The sequence below is a fragment of the Carcharhinus amblyrhynchos genome, chromosome 4 (assembly GCF_965287045.1).
Source record: "Carcharhinus amblyrhynchos chromosome 4, sCarAmb.v2.hapA, whole genome shotgun sequence".
Lineage (NCBI taxonomy): Eukaryota > Metazoa > Chordata > Chondrichthyes > Carcharhiniformes > Carcharhinidae > Carcharhinus > Carcharhinus amblyrhynchos.
Window position 1 is genome coordinate 8,471,212 of NC_137327.1, and position 15,865 is coordinate 8,487,076.

A 15,865-nucleotide genomic window follows, 5' to 3' on the forward strand; every position below is an offset into this window, starting at 1 on the left:
TATCCATCACTGCGAAACTGTCAGCTTACTGCAAAAACCCATCTGGTTCACTCACTTGGGGGAATCCTTCCATCCTTGCCTGGTCTGTTTTATACGTGACTCCAGGATCTATAGCCATGTGGCCACTTTCTGAAATGGCCCAGCAAACCACTAGCAGTATTCGAGAAGAAAGCTCGCCTGCGCCTTCGTATGAGCAATTTGGGATGCGCAGAAGTAAATGCTGGCCTTGCCCGTGACACTTGTGTCTGGTGAACTGATGAATAAAAATCCTTTAACTTTAAAGAGGGTGGGACTTTTCTCCCACTCCGCGGTGTGTATCACAGCAATGAGAGGTTGCGTGCACTCGCTGGTGCTGGGATGTTATGGTCCCGCCATTGTCAACGGGGTTTCCCATTGAACGCAACCCACATCACCAGGAAACTCATGGCGGGGGTGGATCCATAACCGGACCACAGATCCCGCCGGCGTAGATGCCAACAAGGTTTCGGCGAGGGTGTTTAAATTCAGCACCCTCAAACACATTTACATTCAAAAACAGTGAGAAAGTCACCTGAGGGTCACTCTGCACGCTTTGCTTACCCAGAGTATCACAGGGTTCATTTTTCCAGGAACAGATGTCCAATCCGGTGAGTAAAACAGCGTGGTCATGCCGCTTGCCATTCTTTTCCACCAGCCCAGACTGCCACTGACAGAAACTGTTCAACGATTGGTCCGCGTGATGGTTGATCACCAACCCTGGCTGGAAGAAGAAACCAACACAAGCCCATTTCTTTTGTTTCACAATTAGTTCTGTGAGTGCGACAAGCATTAATTATTGTTACAGTTCCAGCTGACATCAAAGACAATCTTACGTGCAATTAATTGAACACAACTCCACACTGAACGTATCTTGGCAGCTTAGTCCAAATAACTACTTTGAACCTAGAGGCCATCAGACATGTCACTCAAATGGCCAACCTTCAAGCAAGGGGGTGGGATGCTGGCACAGCGGTTAGCATTGCTGTCAGGGACCTGGATTCAATTCCAACCACGGGAGACTGTGGAGTTTGCACATTTATTGGCCAGCATTTATTGCCCATCCTCAGTTGCCCTTTGAGAAGGTGGTAGTGAGCTATCTTTTTGAATCGTTGACCCACAATGACATTCGGGAGGGAATTCCAGGATTTTGACCCAGCGACTGTGAAGGAATGGCAATATATTTCTAAGTCAGGGTGGTGAGTGGCTTGGAGAGGAACTTGCAGGTGGCGGTGCTCCCGTGTACCTGATACCCTTATGTCTGTGTGGGTTTCCTCCAGGTGCTCCGATTTCCTCCCACAGTCCAAGGATGTGCAGGTTAGGTGGATTGGCCACAGTAAATTGCCCTTTAGTGCCCAAAGGTGTGTAGATTAAGAGGATTAGTGGGGTAAATACAATATTTGGGGATAGGGTTTGGGTAAGATGTTCTATTGGAGAGTTGGTACAGACATGATGGGCCAAATGGCTTCATTCTGCGCTGTAGGGATTTTACGAGCCCACATGGTGAATGTCAGGAACATATCTGACCCAATAGAGGACACTATAATTAAACTAATCACACATACACATGCATGTACCCAAATATTCTGATTAACTACAATAGAGCACAAATCTGATATTTATTCTTCTCTCTATAGGCGTGCAACACATGCACGAGGATGTGGAAGACTGAAAATGACTGATGAGGGCACACTTGGCTTGTCTAATGCACCATCTTCACCTCTCATGCCCCTCAATATCTACCAAATATCCAGGCATTCCCCCAACTGAGTTGTGGAAAACCAACTCCTTTTGCGGGCATTCTATTCTGGTGCCAGGAGTGAATCAATTTGCATCTGAGTCAAATGGTCATGAGTTCAAACCTCACCCTAGGCTACAGTAAGTAACCTATACTGGCAAAGGTTCTCTCCAGTGGATGGGGTGGTAAACCGTCCCCTTCAGTTGAGTGTTAAAGGTCCCCTGACAACTACTTGAAGAAGAACAGCAGGGGTGTGCTCCCTGTGTTGTGATCACTAGTTAAGCCAACATTACTAGGCAGTAACTGGATTTCAGAAATATTTCAAAGATTGTGAAGCACTCTGGGACATGAAAGGTGCTGCACAAGGCATAAATTCACCATTTTCTTATTGGCTGGTTGACCTTCCCTCTCCTGAGCTGTTGCCCATACTCTCCTCTGTGAGTTGGTGATTAACTGAAACATTATGGTTTGGTTCAGCTGAGTCTCTTCAAGTATAAATCAGAAGGTAAGAGCATGAAAACAACCTACTGGATCCTGCTCCAGAAGTAACAGGCTGACAACCACAATCTTTATGTCACTTCCGATGGTGCCATCTTTGAAAAGACTGGAAACCTGTGGGGGAAAAAGTCAGCATGTCACTGCCTAGAATTCCACAGATATTACAGCATAGCAATCAGCTATTCAAGCTGGGAATCAATGGGAAAATCTCTCCAGTAGCTGGAGACATAGCTAACACAAAAGAAGATGCTTGTGATTGTTGGAGGTCAATCATCTCAGCCCCTGGAGATCACTGTGTTCCTCAGGACAGTATCCTAGGCCCAACCATCTTAAACTGCTTGCCTGCATACAGCAAGACATGGGTAACGTTAAACATTGGGCTAATAAGTCCATAGAGTCATAGAGGTTTACAGCATGGAAACAGGCTCTTCAGCCCAACTTGTCCTTGCTGCCTTTTGTTTTAAACTCCTAAGCTAATCCCAATTGCCCGCATTTGGCCCATATCCCCCTATTCACATTGTTTCCACGTAACTATCTAAAGGTTTTTTAAAATATAAAATTGTACCTGCCTTTACTACTACCTTTGGCAACTTGTTCCAGACACATCACCCTCTGTGTGAAAAAAATTGCCCCTCTGGACACTTTGGGATCTCTCCCCTCTCATCTTAAACCTATGCCCTATAGTTTTAGATTCCCCTACTTTTGGGAAAAGATATTGACTATCTACCTTGTTTATGCCCCTCATGATCTTACAGACCTCTATAAGGTCACCCCTCAGCCTTTTACGATCCAGTGAAAAAAGTTCCAGTTCTCCTTATAACTCAATCCATCAAGTCCCGGTAGCATCCTAGTAAATCTTTTCTGCACTCTTTCTAGTTTAATAATATCCTTTCTATAATAAGGTGACCAGAATTGCACACAGTATTCGATGTGTGGCCTTACCAATGTCTTGTACAACTTCAACAAGACGTCCTAACTCCTGTATTCAATGTTCTAACCAATGAAACTAAGCATACCGAATGCCTTCTTCACCACTCTGTCCACCTGTGACTCTACTTTCAAGGAGCTATGAACATGCACCCCTAGATCTCTTTGTTCTGTAACTCTCCCCAGTGCCCTACCATTAACTGGATAAGTCCTATCCTGGTTCAATCTACCAAAATGCCTCACCTTGCATTTGTCTAAATTAAACTCCATCTGCCATTCATCAGCCTACTGGCCCAATTGATCAAGATCCCATTGCAATCCTAGATAACTTCCTTCACTGTCCACTATGCCACCAATCTTGCAAACTTACTAACCATGCCCCCTATATTCTTATCCAAATCATTAATATAAATGACAAATAACAGTGGGCCCAGCACTGATCCCTGAGGCACACCGCTGGTCACAGGCCTCCAGTTTGAAAATCAACTCTCTGCAACCACCCTCTGACTTCTATCAAGTGTTCTGTCAAGTGTTCTATTAATGCCAGGTAATTTCCATCTCCAACAAATGGGAATTCAACTACCTCCCCTTGATATTCAATGGGATTGCGATCATCAATTTTTTGTTTTCATTCATGGGACACGGGCATTGCTATTTATTGCCCATTCCTAGTTGCCCGAGAGTTGTTGAGAGTCAACCTCATTACTATGGCTCTGGAGTCACATGTGGGCCAGACCTGGTAAGGATGGCAGATTTCCTTCCCTAAAGAACATTAGTGAACCAGATGGGTTTTTCTGACAATTGACAATAGTTTCATGGTCATCAGTGGATTCTTAATTCCAGATTTTTTTCATTGAATTCAAATTTCACCATCTGCCTTGCTGGAATTCGAACCTGGGTCCCCAGAACATTAGCTGAGTTTTTGGATTAATAATCCAGCGGTAATACCTCTCGGCCATGACTTCCCTGTCATCAACATCCTTGGCACCACCATTAATCAGAAACTTAACTGTATATGTCACATAAATATCATGCCTCCAAGAACAGGTCAGAAACAATTTATCTCCTAGCCCCCCAAAATCCATCCACCAATCACAAGGCATCATAAGGAGTGTGATGGAATACTCCCCACTTGCCTGGATGGGTGCAGCTCCAACAACACTCAAGAAGCTTAACAGCATCCAAGACAATTCAACTCGTTTGACTGGCACCCTTAATTATGCTGGCTGCTTTACTGAGGCATTGGGAAGTGTAGACAGAGTCAATGGATGGGAGGCTGATAGGCGACTTGGGAGAGATCTTTAAAATTATGAGAGGGTTTGTGAGGGTGGAAGTAGAGGGTCTAGGGAACTTCAATATGAGGTGGTCACTCACAAATCCATTACCTTAAGCATTCACTTACTTCACCATGGGCACAGTGGCTGATGTATATACTATCCACAAGATGCACTGCATTGCACAAGTTCACCAAGGCTCCTTCAACAGTACCTTCCAAACCAATGACCTTTACAGTCTAAGATAGCAGGCACATGGGAATGTTACCTCCAGCTCACACCAATCTGACTTGCAAACATATTGCCACTTGATCGAACTCCAGGGTCTCTCTACCTAACAAGTAGACTGCAGCCATTCAAAAAGGCAACTCACCAACACCTTCTCCAGGGCAGTTAGGGATGGGCAACAGAAGTTGGTCTTGCCAGTGATGCCCACATCCCACAAATAATAGGTTTGTGTTAGAATTGTAGTTTACATCAGCTTCCTCCATCCCCTGTTCACATAACCCCATCAGCTTATTCCTTTTCCCTTCATATACATAACTAGCTTTCCTTTCAATCTATTAACGCTATTCATTTCAACCACTCAAGCTGAGTTCCACATTCTCAGCATCCTTTGTGCAAAGCATCATTCCCTGGATTTATCACTGGATTTGTGAGTGATCACTTCGTATTAAAGTTCCCTAAACCCTCTACGTCCACCCTCGCAAACCCTCTCATAATTCTAAAGATCTCTCCCAAGTCATCTTTCAGCCTCCCATCCAATGACTCTGTCTACACTTCCTGCTGCCTTGGCAAAGCAGACAGCTAATTAAGGAACCCACGCACTTCGACATTCTCTCTTCCACCTTCTTCTGTCGGGAAAAAGATATAGAAGTCTGACGTCACATACCAACCAACTCAAAAACAGCTTGTTCACTGCTGCCGTAAGACTTTTGAATGGATTTACTTTGCATTAAGTTGATCTTTCTCTACACTTTTGCTATGACTGTGACACTACATTCTGCACTCTTTCTTTTCCTTCTCTCTGAAAAGTGTGTTTTGTCTGTATAGCGTGCAAGAAACAGCATTTTTCACTGTATGCTAATACATGTGACAATATAAATCAAATCAAAATCAAATAATAATTCAAATCAAATCAAATTCTCTTTTTGACAGGATACAGCTCCAGCTGTTCTGTTCTTCCTGATGCAACGAATCAATGTTTGATGGTTGGCGAAAACATTGGGGGGGAATGTAACAGCGCAACACAAAAAATAAAATACCACAGTCACTGGAAATCTGAAGTAATGAAACAGGAAATGCTGGAAAAATTCAGTGGGCCAGGCAGCATCTGTGGAGAGAGAAACCAAGTTAACACCTTGGTTCAAGTGACCTTCCAGCTGAGCAACAGAAAGCCAGAAACTACTGAGCTTTTAAAAAGTTTAAGTTTATTTATTCATGTCATAAGTAGGCTTACATTAACACTGCAATGAAGTTACTGTGAAAATCCCTCAGATGCCGCACTCGGGCGCCTGTTCGGGTACACGGAGGGAGAATTTTAGCATGGCCAATGCACCTAACCAGTACATCTTTTGGACTGTGGGAGGAAACCAGAGCACCCAAAGGAAACCCACGCAGACACAGGGGGAACATGTAGACTCCACACAGACAGTGACCCAAGCTGAGAATTGAACCCGGATCCCTGGCACTGTGAGGCAGCAGTCCTCATCTCTGTGCCATTGTGAAAGAAGCAAGGAAGAACAAAAAGGATGTCCTGGGGTGGACAGGAGAGGTTTAATAATCAAAGATTTCACAATACAAATATGTAAAGTTTCAAAAGGAATATAAAATGTGTTTAATAAAGAAAATAACAGCATCTGCTTCGTGCCTGGGGAACATCCAATGAAGCAGTTATGAGCTGTCCCTCGATGGTGAAATAAATCACATAAGGACATTGTCAGCTGCAGTATTTTGCTTAGAATATCAGCCCTGGAGGGAGTACATTTTGACACATTTAAATTTTATAATTTAAAGGGCAGGAATGTTTGCTCAAGTAATTCCCCCACATCATGTCTCTGTAAAGAATATATAATAATTTTCATTATATTGCCACAATGTTTCATGAAGAAAATGAACTTCTTCGCCCAATGGCATGTCAGCACAATTATCTTTTCCCCAGGCTTCTCTGGTGGTGTCGTAGGAACTGCAGGAGGCCACTCAGTCCCTCAACCTATTCCAGCGTCCAATCAGATCATGTTTAACCCGTGTATCCCAACTCTGTTCACCCGCCTTGGCTCCATATCACGTGGCAACCTTGTCTAAAAATTACTCTGAGGGTTTTTTTTCCTCATTCTGGTGGCTCGGTCCAGCAGTGTGTGGGAATAGTGAGCATGCTGGGCTGTGGAGCGAGTGAACATCTGCAATTTTCCACTTTTCGGATCATTAGTTACTCATTGGCGAGGATCTTGGTGAATTTTGTTGAAGGAGCAGGAAGGAAATCGCCTGTGCCGCTGTCGAAGGCCCTGGCACCATATTTGAATGGCACCCAGGCTGACATTTACTTATCCAGCCACCTATCCAGTCTCCCTCTCTTACCTACCCAATGAGAACTTTACCTACAAGAGTCTCTCCCTGGACCTGTCACCCTATCACATCCCACTGCTTCATCTCCTCCATGCCACGCACACTGGGTTCACCCTCTTGGACCACACTGTCGACACCACCTGCACTGCCCTCTAAGGCTCGAACGAAGGGTTATCTAGACTCAAAACATTGGCTCTATTCTCCCCCAACAGATGTGTCAGACCTGCTGAGATTTTCCAGCGCTTCTGTTTTTGTTCTCGAAAGCACTAATTCTCTTCACTGCCTCAGGCATGCTCAGCCACTCCACTACCCCCCCCCCAACCCCTTCTCCTGTTATTCTTCCTACCCTCCGCTCACCAAATCCCACCTCCCCACTAGTCACACTCTTAAACCCAATTCCCCGGACATTCTCCCCTACACCCTTCCCCAGACATTCTCCCTGACTCCCCACTTCCCTGGACTCTATCCCTACCCTTTCCCCCACAAGCCTGCCTCTCCTGCCCAGCTTCTGTGCCAACTTCCATCCTACGCACACCACCACTGCCCCCGACCCTCACCCCCAGGCTTCCTCTGTCCTGCATTGCTAACGGCACTCAATATGAATGAAGCTACGCGAGGTCTACAAGCAAGTGAAAGCAGCATCTACTGACCTCAGATGTGTGAAGGAGCTGACACTTGACAAGTGCACACAACTTATACACAGTCATAAAACTTAATGTTCCAAATCTTCGCTGGCAGGGGTCTCAATTCGGAGGATGAGCTTTATTCTGGTGAGGTGATCTTTTAGTAAGGATACCTGAGTTACTAATGTTGGGACGCTTGACCACCTGGAAAGTAGGGAGAACAAGATTCCGACTGTTTTCCCACTGTTGGGAAATAGATTTTTTTTGCCTCCCACTGTGATTCCCTGGTGGGAGTGGAGAATTCCACCCTTAATCCCAGTTTTGAAAACATCAACTAGCACCTGAGCTCCAAGTTTTCTTACAGGAAAAGTATTCCAGATCACTGCAAGTCTTTGTGTGAAACACTTCTTCCTCACATCATCCCTCAATGATTTAGTATGGAGGTGATGGCTGATTGATAATATCGCTAGATTATTAACCCAGAAACTCAGCTAATGTTCTGGGGATCTGGGTTTGAATCCCGCCATGATGGTGGAATTTGAATTCAATAAAAAATATCTGGAATTAAGAATCAATTGATGATCATGAAATCATTGTCAATTGTCGGAAAAACCCATCTGGTTCACTAGTGTCCTCTAGGGAAGGAAATCTGCCGTCCTTACCCAGTCTGGCCTACTTGTGACTCCAGAGACACAGCAATGTAGTTGACTCTCAACTGCCCTCCAAGGGCAACTAGGGATGGACAATTAAATGCTGGCCAGCCAGCCACGCCCCGTCCCATGTATGGATTTTTTAAAATAAGCTCGATCCTCTTGTTCTGACCTCCTCCACATGAGTGGACACAGTGGAAGAGGTGCTGTAGGGTCTCTAAAGGCAGTTCCATTCAAAACAAGCAAAGTTACATCCTCAAACCCAACACAGAGGATAAACCAGAGGAAGAACCATGGACTGTGCGGGTATCCTGCTTGCTTTGCTGGGAATATTGCATTGAGCGGTAATGAGCAAAATCATTGATCTCCTTGACCTAGGGTCAATGAAGTCAGTTTCAATGACCCTAGCAGTGCCCTGCATCCGGTTTTACATTCTGAACACCCCACCCTCCCCAGCTGGGAGGCTCTGGAACAATCACAGAATGAGGATCCAAGCCATTTAGGACTGAGACGAGGAAGAATTTCTTCACTCAGAAGGTGGCGAACCTTTGTTAATTCTTTCCCTAAGAAGGCTATGGATGTTCAGTCATTGAGTATGCTCACGCCAGTGACCAACAGATTGTCAAGGGATATGGGGATAGTGTGGGCTCGTGCATTGATGTAGATCAGCCATGATCTAATTGACTGGTGGATCAGGTTCAAGGGGTTGAAAGGCACTTATTTTCTATGTTCCTGTGCAAAACACCTGAAGTCTTCACCGTATTACTGCCTTGTACATCATGCCAAGCTCCATACCTGAATTTTGTCACATCCACCTGCTTCTGTGCACATATGATCTCAGCTCAATATAGTCCCATACATTGCCCCTCTCATTGTGATTCATTGCTTTGACCCAAAAATTAGTGCTATTCTTCCCTGTTTTCTGCTAATTCAGGGTGCAGTGAACAGGATTCTCCAATAATAGAACTGTTCAACTGTATGATTGACTCAATAGATTTTCTCCAATTGGTACAGTGTTTAGCACTGCTGCCTCACAGCGTTCAGGGACCTGGGTTTGATTTTGGACTTTGGTCACTGTCTCTGTGGAGTCTGCACGTTCTCACCGTGTCTGCATTGGTTTCCTTTGAGTGCTCTGATTTTCTCCCACAAGTCCGTAAGATGTGCTAGTTAGGTGCATTGGCCGTGCTAAATTCTCCCTCACTGTACCCAAACAGTGCCAGATTGTGGTAACTGGAGGATTTTCACAGTAACATCATTGCAGCGTTAATGTAAGCATACTTGTGGCACTGATAAATAAACTTTAAATTACTTTTTATGATCGAGTGTCTAACCTCAAGTTGGGAAATAGTCACTATGGTGGGTTCAAAAATAGGAGCCCAGGAGCTGTAGACTTATACTCCTTGGATAGTCTAGAAACATAGCAGACTCTCCTGACAAAAGCACTGGAATTTTATGGCCCCTTCTAAGTTTTTTTTAAGCTTAGTTATTAGTCACAAGTAGGCCTTACATTAACAGTGCAATGAAGTTACTGTCAAATTCCCCTAGTTGCCACACTCCAGCACCTGTTTGGGTCAATGCACTTAACCAACACATCTTTTAGAATGTGAGAGGAAACTGGAACACCCTGAGGAAACCCACTCAGACACGGGGAGAAAATGCAAACTCCACACAGGCAGCAACCCAAGTCCGGAATCGAACCAAGGTCTTTGGCACTGTGAGGCAGCAGTGCTAACCCACAGTGCCACTGTGCTGCCCCAGCGGCAGGTTAAGCAGCAATGCCCTCTTGTAGATGATTGCATATTCATTCCCAACTCTAAAAGAATAAAGGCACTCAGGAGACGGCTACAATGGCCTCACTGACATACGACCTTTCTCGCTGGCTTACCATGTTCATAATGGTGAGGATATAGGTGGTGATGTTCTCCCTGCCGTGTTTCTCCAGCATCTTCTTGTCTGCCACCACCAGAGTTTCCACCGTCAGTCCCCTGTTTTTCCGGGATTCCAGGACTGAGCGTTTCAATCTGCTCCTGGGGCTGTACTCATTGGACAAGATGTGGATATCCTCCAGTGGAGGTTGAGGCATGTCTAAGGCAGGGGTGTGGGGAGGGAAGGAAGCAGAGAACATACAGTTCTGGAGGGAAGCCAAAAATGCATTTGAAATTGCTCTCCCCTCCCCCGTACACGTTTTAAAAAAAGAAAATTCTAATGTTAGGACAACAAAGCACCGTTTTGAGTAAATCTTCAACCTGTAGTACCGAACAACGGTCGTTAGGACAATCAAGGTAATTTTAATCTCTCCCCTTGAGTTAGAAACTCACAGTCCCCTACAGTAACTTGAATCTATATTGTGCTTTTAATGCAACAAAGCACTTATCAACAACATTATCAATAAAAACATCTTTGAAAGTCAACGCTGAAAGGACAGGTGACCAAAAGCTTGGTCATGAAGGTCACCTGTCGGGAGCATGTTAAAGGAAAAGAGAGGGAGGAAGGCAAAAGGGTTCGGGAAAAAAATTCCAGAATCAATGGTGAAGGCCGTCAGTGGTGGAATGATTAATATCGGGAGTATTCAAGGGGCCTTGATTGGAGCACCTCACAGATCTTAGGCTGGAGGACATTCAAGAGACTTCTGGGTGGAGGAGGTCACAAAGGGACTTCAAAGCAAGGAAGATGATTTTAAAATTGAGTTGCTGTCTGATGGGGAACTAATACGGTCCAGTGAGCTGAGGGACGTTAGGTGCATGAGGCTCAAAGAGCAAAGAACAAAGAAAAGTACAGCGCAGGAATAGGCCCTTTAGCCCTTCAAGCCTGCACTGATCATGATGTCTGTCTAAACTAAAATCATATGTATCCTTCCATTCCCAACCTGTTCATCTATTCATCTCATTGCCCCTTAAATGTCACAATCGTACCTGCTCCTACTGCCTCCCCAGGCAGTGATTTCAGACATTCACCACCTTCTGTGCCTCGCACATCTCCTCTAAATATTTTGCCATGCATCTTAAACCTATATCCCCTAGTCGTTGAATTTTCTACCCTAGGAAACAGCATCTGACTATCCTCTCTGTCCATGCCACTCATAATCTTGTAAATCTCTATTAGATCACCCCATCAACCTCTGTGGCTCCAGTGAGAACAAACCGAGTTTATCCAACCTCTCCTCATATCTAAAACCCTCCAAACCAGGCAACATCCTGCTAAACCTCTTCTCTACCCTCTCCAAAGCATCCACATCCTTCTGGTAGCGTGGCGACCAGAATTGTGCACAATATTCTCAATGAGGGCTGACTCAGGTTCTGTACAGCTGTAGCATGACCTGCCAATTTTTATACTCAATGCCCCAACTGATGAAGCCAAGCATGCCACATGCTTTCTTGACTACCTTATCCACCTGCATTGCCACTTTCAGTGACTGGTGGCGATGTACGCCCAGATCTCTCTGCCTGTCAATATGAAATATGAAATAAATATGAAATATGAAATATGAGCAGGAGTAGGCCATCTAGCCCTTCGAGCCTGCCCCGCCATTCAATAAGATCATGGCTGATCTGTTGCTGCTCAGTTCCACTTTCCCGCCCTCTCCCCATAACCCTTCCCTCTCCCCATAACCCTTAGGTTCTACCATTTACTGTCTAATTCTGACATGCACTGGACCTTCCAAAATGCATTATCTCACACTTACCCGAATTAACTCCCTCTGCCATTTCTCCACCCAAGTCTCCAACTGGTCTATATCTTGCTGTGTCCTCTGACAATCCTTTTCACTACCTGCATCTCCACCAATTTTTGTGTCATCTGTAAACTTACTAAGCTCACCGCATAGAGTCATAGAATTGAATCACAGGATCGGCATCGAGTCTGCACCCACCCTCACAATCCCACCCAGGCCTTATTCCCGTAGCACCCCCCCCCCCACATTTACCCTGCTAATCCCGCTGAATGTTAAGATATGGGCAGCAAGAGTTTTATATGAAGAGGGGTTTAGCTATCTTCCTCCAACCTCCAGTCTTCAATCCCACCAGGGAGCCATAAAGTGCAGCAGTGAACAGCTCAACGTGGCCAAGCCATGATAGGAATCACGTTGCCGGATGCTAACTCAATCGGGAGCGGAAACCTCAACTCACAACTCTCTTGTCTGTGTTGAGTTAAGACAATCTCACGTGGGGCCCCGATGGAATGTACAACTGAATTCAGGGTCAGTGAGAGTGGGGAAAAGAAATAGTAGGTCAATCTTGGCTGTTGCCCAGACACAGTACCTGTACACACTCTCCCTGAACACTGCTCCTACTGTGACATGGGCTGAGAATGATTATCAGGTGTGGCTAAACTTGCATCCAACTTGCACTGATGTGTAGAAAAATATCTCAAAAGTGTTTCACAGAGGAGTCAGCAAGAACACGGGTGCCAGGATTGTGGGGAACGCTGATCAGAAGAGGTGGGTTCGCAGGAATTTTGACAGAGCAGAGGGAGGTGGAAAGGTTGACAGAGGGAACATCAAGCGGCTAGACAGCTGAACAGATGGCCACTGGGCATGGGTTGGGTGAGGTAGGGAACTGGGCGGATTACACACAATACTTGATTCAGAGGAAAAGAGTACAGGGGTGAGGGACAAGTGGGGTGACTTATGGAGCTGAAGGAGATTAGAAATGGGACAGCAAAAATCAGCTGTCAATCGCGCCTGAAAAATAACTTGATTCAGGCAGGAGAGAGATGCCCACATCTGCTGGTCTGGCCTTTCACAAGACCTGCAATACACAGCAGAGACCAGCTGGGGCGGGGGGTGGGGGGGATCTAATTTATCCAAAAGGAGAAAAATTGCAATATTTGCTGACTGCACTAAGCACTGGTGATGTTTAGACAGTGCTAAATATTTCTCTCCGAGTGATAGATTTCCCCGAGTTCTCTCGACCTAGCTAAGACCTCATCAGGAAGAAAAGGCCTGAGGAAACACTTGTGGGAATAAAATTCTTGGCAAGGGAGGGAGAAATCAAGCCCCAGGATTAACAAGAGGAAGATTAAGAAGCTAATTTGCCAGCAAGATGAATGGTGTGTTTAAAATACACAGAAAGATTGGACAGCAATTTCCTATCTGATTCCACACATTCCCCCGCATCGCGCCCCCCCCCCCCCCCCCCCACCCCCACCACGATATTCCAATTCCAACCTTATTATCCTTTCTAAAAGATCTTATAACCAGAACCAAGAAAATTGAGGTGAGGGACATCAGATTCACATCAATTTTATAGGAACAAATGGATGGCGCACTGATCAGCCAAGGCTTGGGGTGGCACGGTGGCACAGTGGTTAGCACCGCTGCTTCATAGCTCCAGGGACCCGGGTTCAATTCCTGGCTTGGGTCACTGTCTGTGTGGAGGTTGCACATTCACCCCGTCTCTGCATGTCCTCCAAGTGCTCCGGTTTCTTCCCACATTCTGAAAGACATGCTGGTTAGGTGCATTGACCCAAACAAGTGCTGGAGAGTGGTGGCTAGGGGAGTTTCACAGTAACTTCATTGCAGTGTTAATTTAAGCCTTACTTGTGACTAATAAATAAACTTTAACATTTTAAAGAGCAGAGGCAATGCTAAAAATCAAGCAGCCATCTCTCACTCCACGTTCATCAGCAATGAAATATTTTCTTTGATGATTGTCCACGGGCACCTAAAAGCGTCGCAGCCGAAGGCATTAGAAGTGGTTCTCCCATTGGCAGATGCCACTCTGAAATACTGCTGCCCATGATGTGACCCCAAATCAACGTGCCCTCATGCATGGAGCTGGTCACCAGGACAGCGACACCTCGCACCTGACCCATGGAAACATACATGTTCCCGATCCCACCCACCATTTTAGATGCTGAGGCATCTATTTTGAGCCAGAACGCTTAGGTCAGAAAATGTTGTCAGGACAGTGGAACATGCTACCAGAATCAGTGGGACAGCAGAATCCCATAATTAGCTTTTGAAAAGGGAGGCGGATAAATATTTGTGAACTGTTTTAAGAAAGGCTAGGGGAAAGGGCAGTGAAAATGGGGTTCAGTGGATAGCTCTTTCAGAGATCTAACACAGCCACATTGGTCGATATCTGTGCTGTAGAATCCCTATAGTGTAGAAGGAGGTCTTTCAGCCCATCACATTTCCACAAACTCTTCCAAACGGCATGTTACCCAAGCCCCATTCCCCATATCCCACGCATTCACCATGGCTAATCCAGCTAACCTACCCATCTTTAGACACAAAGGGACAATTTGGCCTGGCTAATCCACCTAACTTACACACCTTTGGACACTAAGGGACAAGTTAGCCTGGCCAATCCCCCTAAGCTGCACATCTTTGGACTGTGGGAAGAAACAGGAGCACCTTGAAGAAACCCACGCTGACATGTTGAGAAGATGCCAACTCCGCAGAGGTCCAAGGCTGGAATTGAACCGGGGTCCCTGGTACTGTGAGGCAGCAGTGCTAACCACTGTGCCACAGAGCTGCCCTATGCTGTAAACTTCGACGCCGAACGAAAAATCAGTACTTTACAAAGAAATTTTTCAAGTTTACAAAGGGACACTACACCAGGAACAACTTGCTGGGTAGCAATCGGTCAGCACTGTCCGGTACCAACAATGAAAGAGGTCAACTCACTTCTGCAATGACATTAGGAGAGTTTACAGAAGGAAATTGGCTCAGAGTTTTCCAACAAAGTAATGGTTTGACAATGCATGCAATAATTTATGAGTAAATCATTCAGAAACAGTTAATGGAGAACGGATACCCCAGAAATCAGTCCCTTTCCTTTGCCAAAAGTCATAGAGTCATACTAGGTTTACAACATGAAAAAAGGCCTTTTACCCAATTTGTCCACACTGCCCAATTTTTTACCACTAAGCTAGGCTCAATTGCCTGCGTTTGGCCCATATCCCTCTATACCCATCCTACCCACGTAACTGTCTAAATGCTTTTTTAAAAGACAAAATTGTGCCTGCTTTTACTACTACCTCTGGCAGCTCGTTCCAGGCACTCACCGTCCTCTGTGCGAAAAAATTGACCCTCTGGACACTTTGTATCCCTCTCCTCTCACCTTAAATCTAGCTCACTAGTTTTAGACTCCACTATCTTTGGGAAAAGATATTGACTATCTACCTGTTCTATGACCCTCATGATTTTATAGACCTTTATAAGATCACCCCTAAGCCCCCTACGCTCCAGAGAAAAAAGTCCCAGTGTATCCAGCCTCCCCTTTTATTGAAACCATCAAGTCCTGGTGGCATTTTAGTAAATATTTCCTGCACTCTTTCTAGTTTAATAATATCCTTTCTATAACAGGGTTAACAGAGCTGTACACAATATTCCAAGTGTGGTCTTACTAATGTCTGTACAACTTCAACAAGATGTCCCAAGGTCTCCTATGCACCTTGCCTCATCATTACCAACTCACATTCAAGACCAACTGCAGGATGAGAATATTTGACCTGGAAACGGTGAGGGGAAAAAGTCGACAAATAGCAAATTTCCAGCCCCAACAAAATCTCATCCTTTTAATGAACAGAACACATGTTTGTACGAGGACGGTGCTGACCTTATTGCCTACC

The 15,865-nt window shown here is 45.3% G+C and overlaps 1 protein-coding gene across 1 annotated transcript in view; it reads right to left on the reverse strand.

Annotated features, from left to right (window-relative positions):
- The window catches only part of adamts18 (ADAM metallopeptidase with thrombospondin type 1 motif, 18), a 250,197-nt gene that overhangs the window by 129,791 nt on the left and 104,541 nt on the right, over positions 1-15,865 (reverse strand). The window contains exons 5-7 of the mRNA XM_080188061.1: positions 10,176-10,375; positions 2,282-2,365; positions 580-739 (exon numbers count right to left, since the gene is read on the reverse strand). Of these exons, the coding sequence (XP_080044187.1) occupies positions 580-739; positions 2,282-2,365; positions 10,176-10,375 (444 nt within the window). The remainder of the gene's footprint in view (positions 1-579; positions 740-2,281; positions 2,366-10,175; positions 10,376-15,865) is intronic.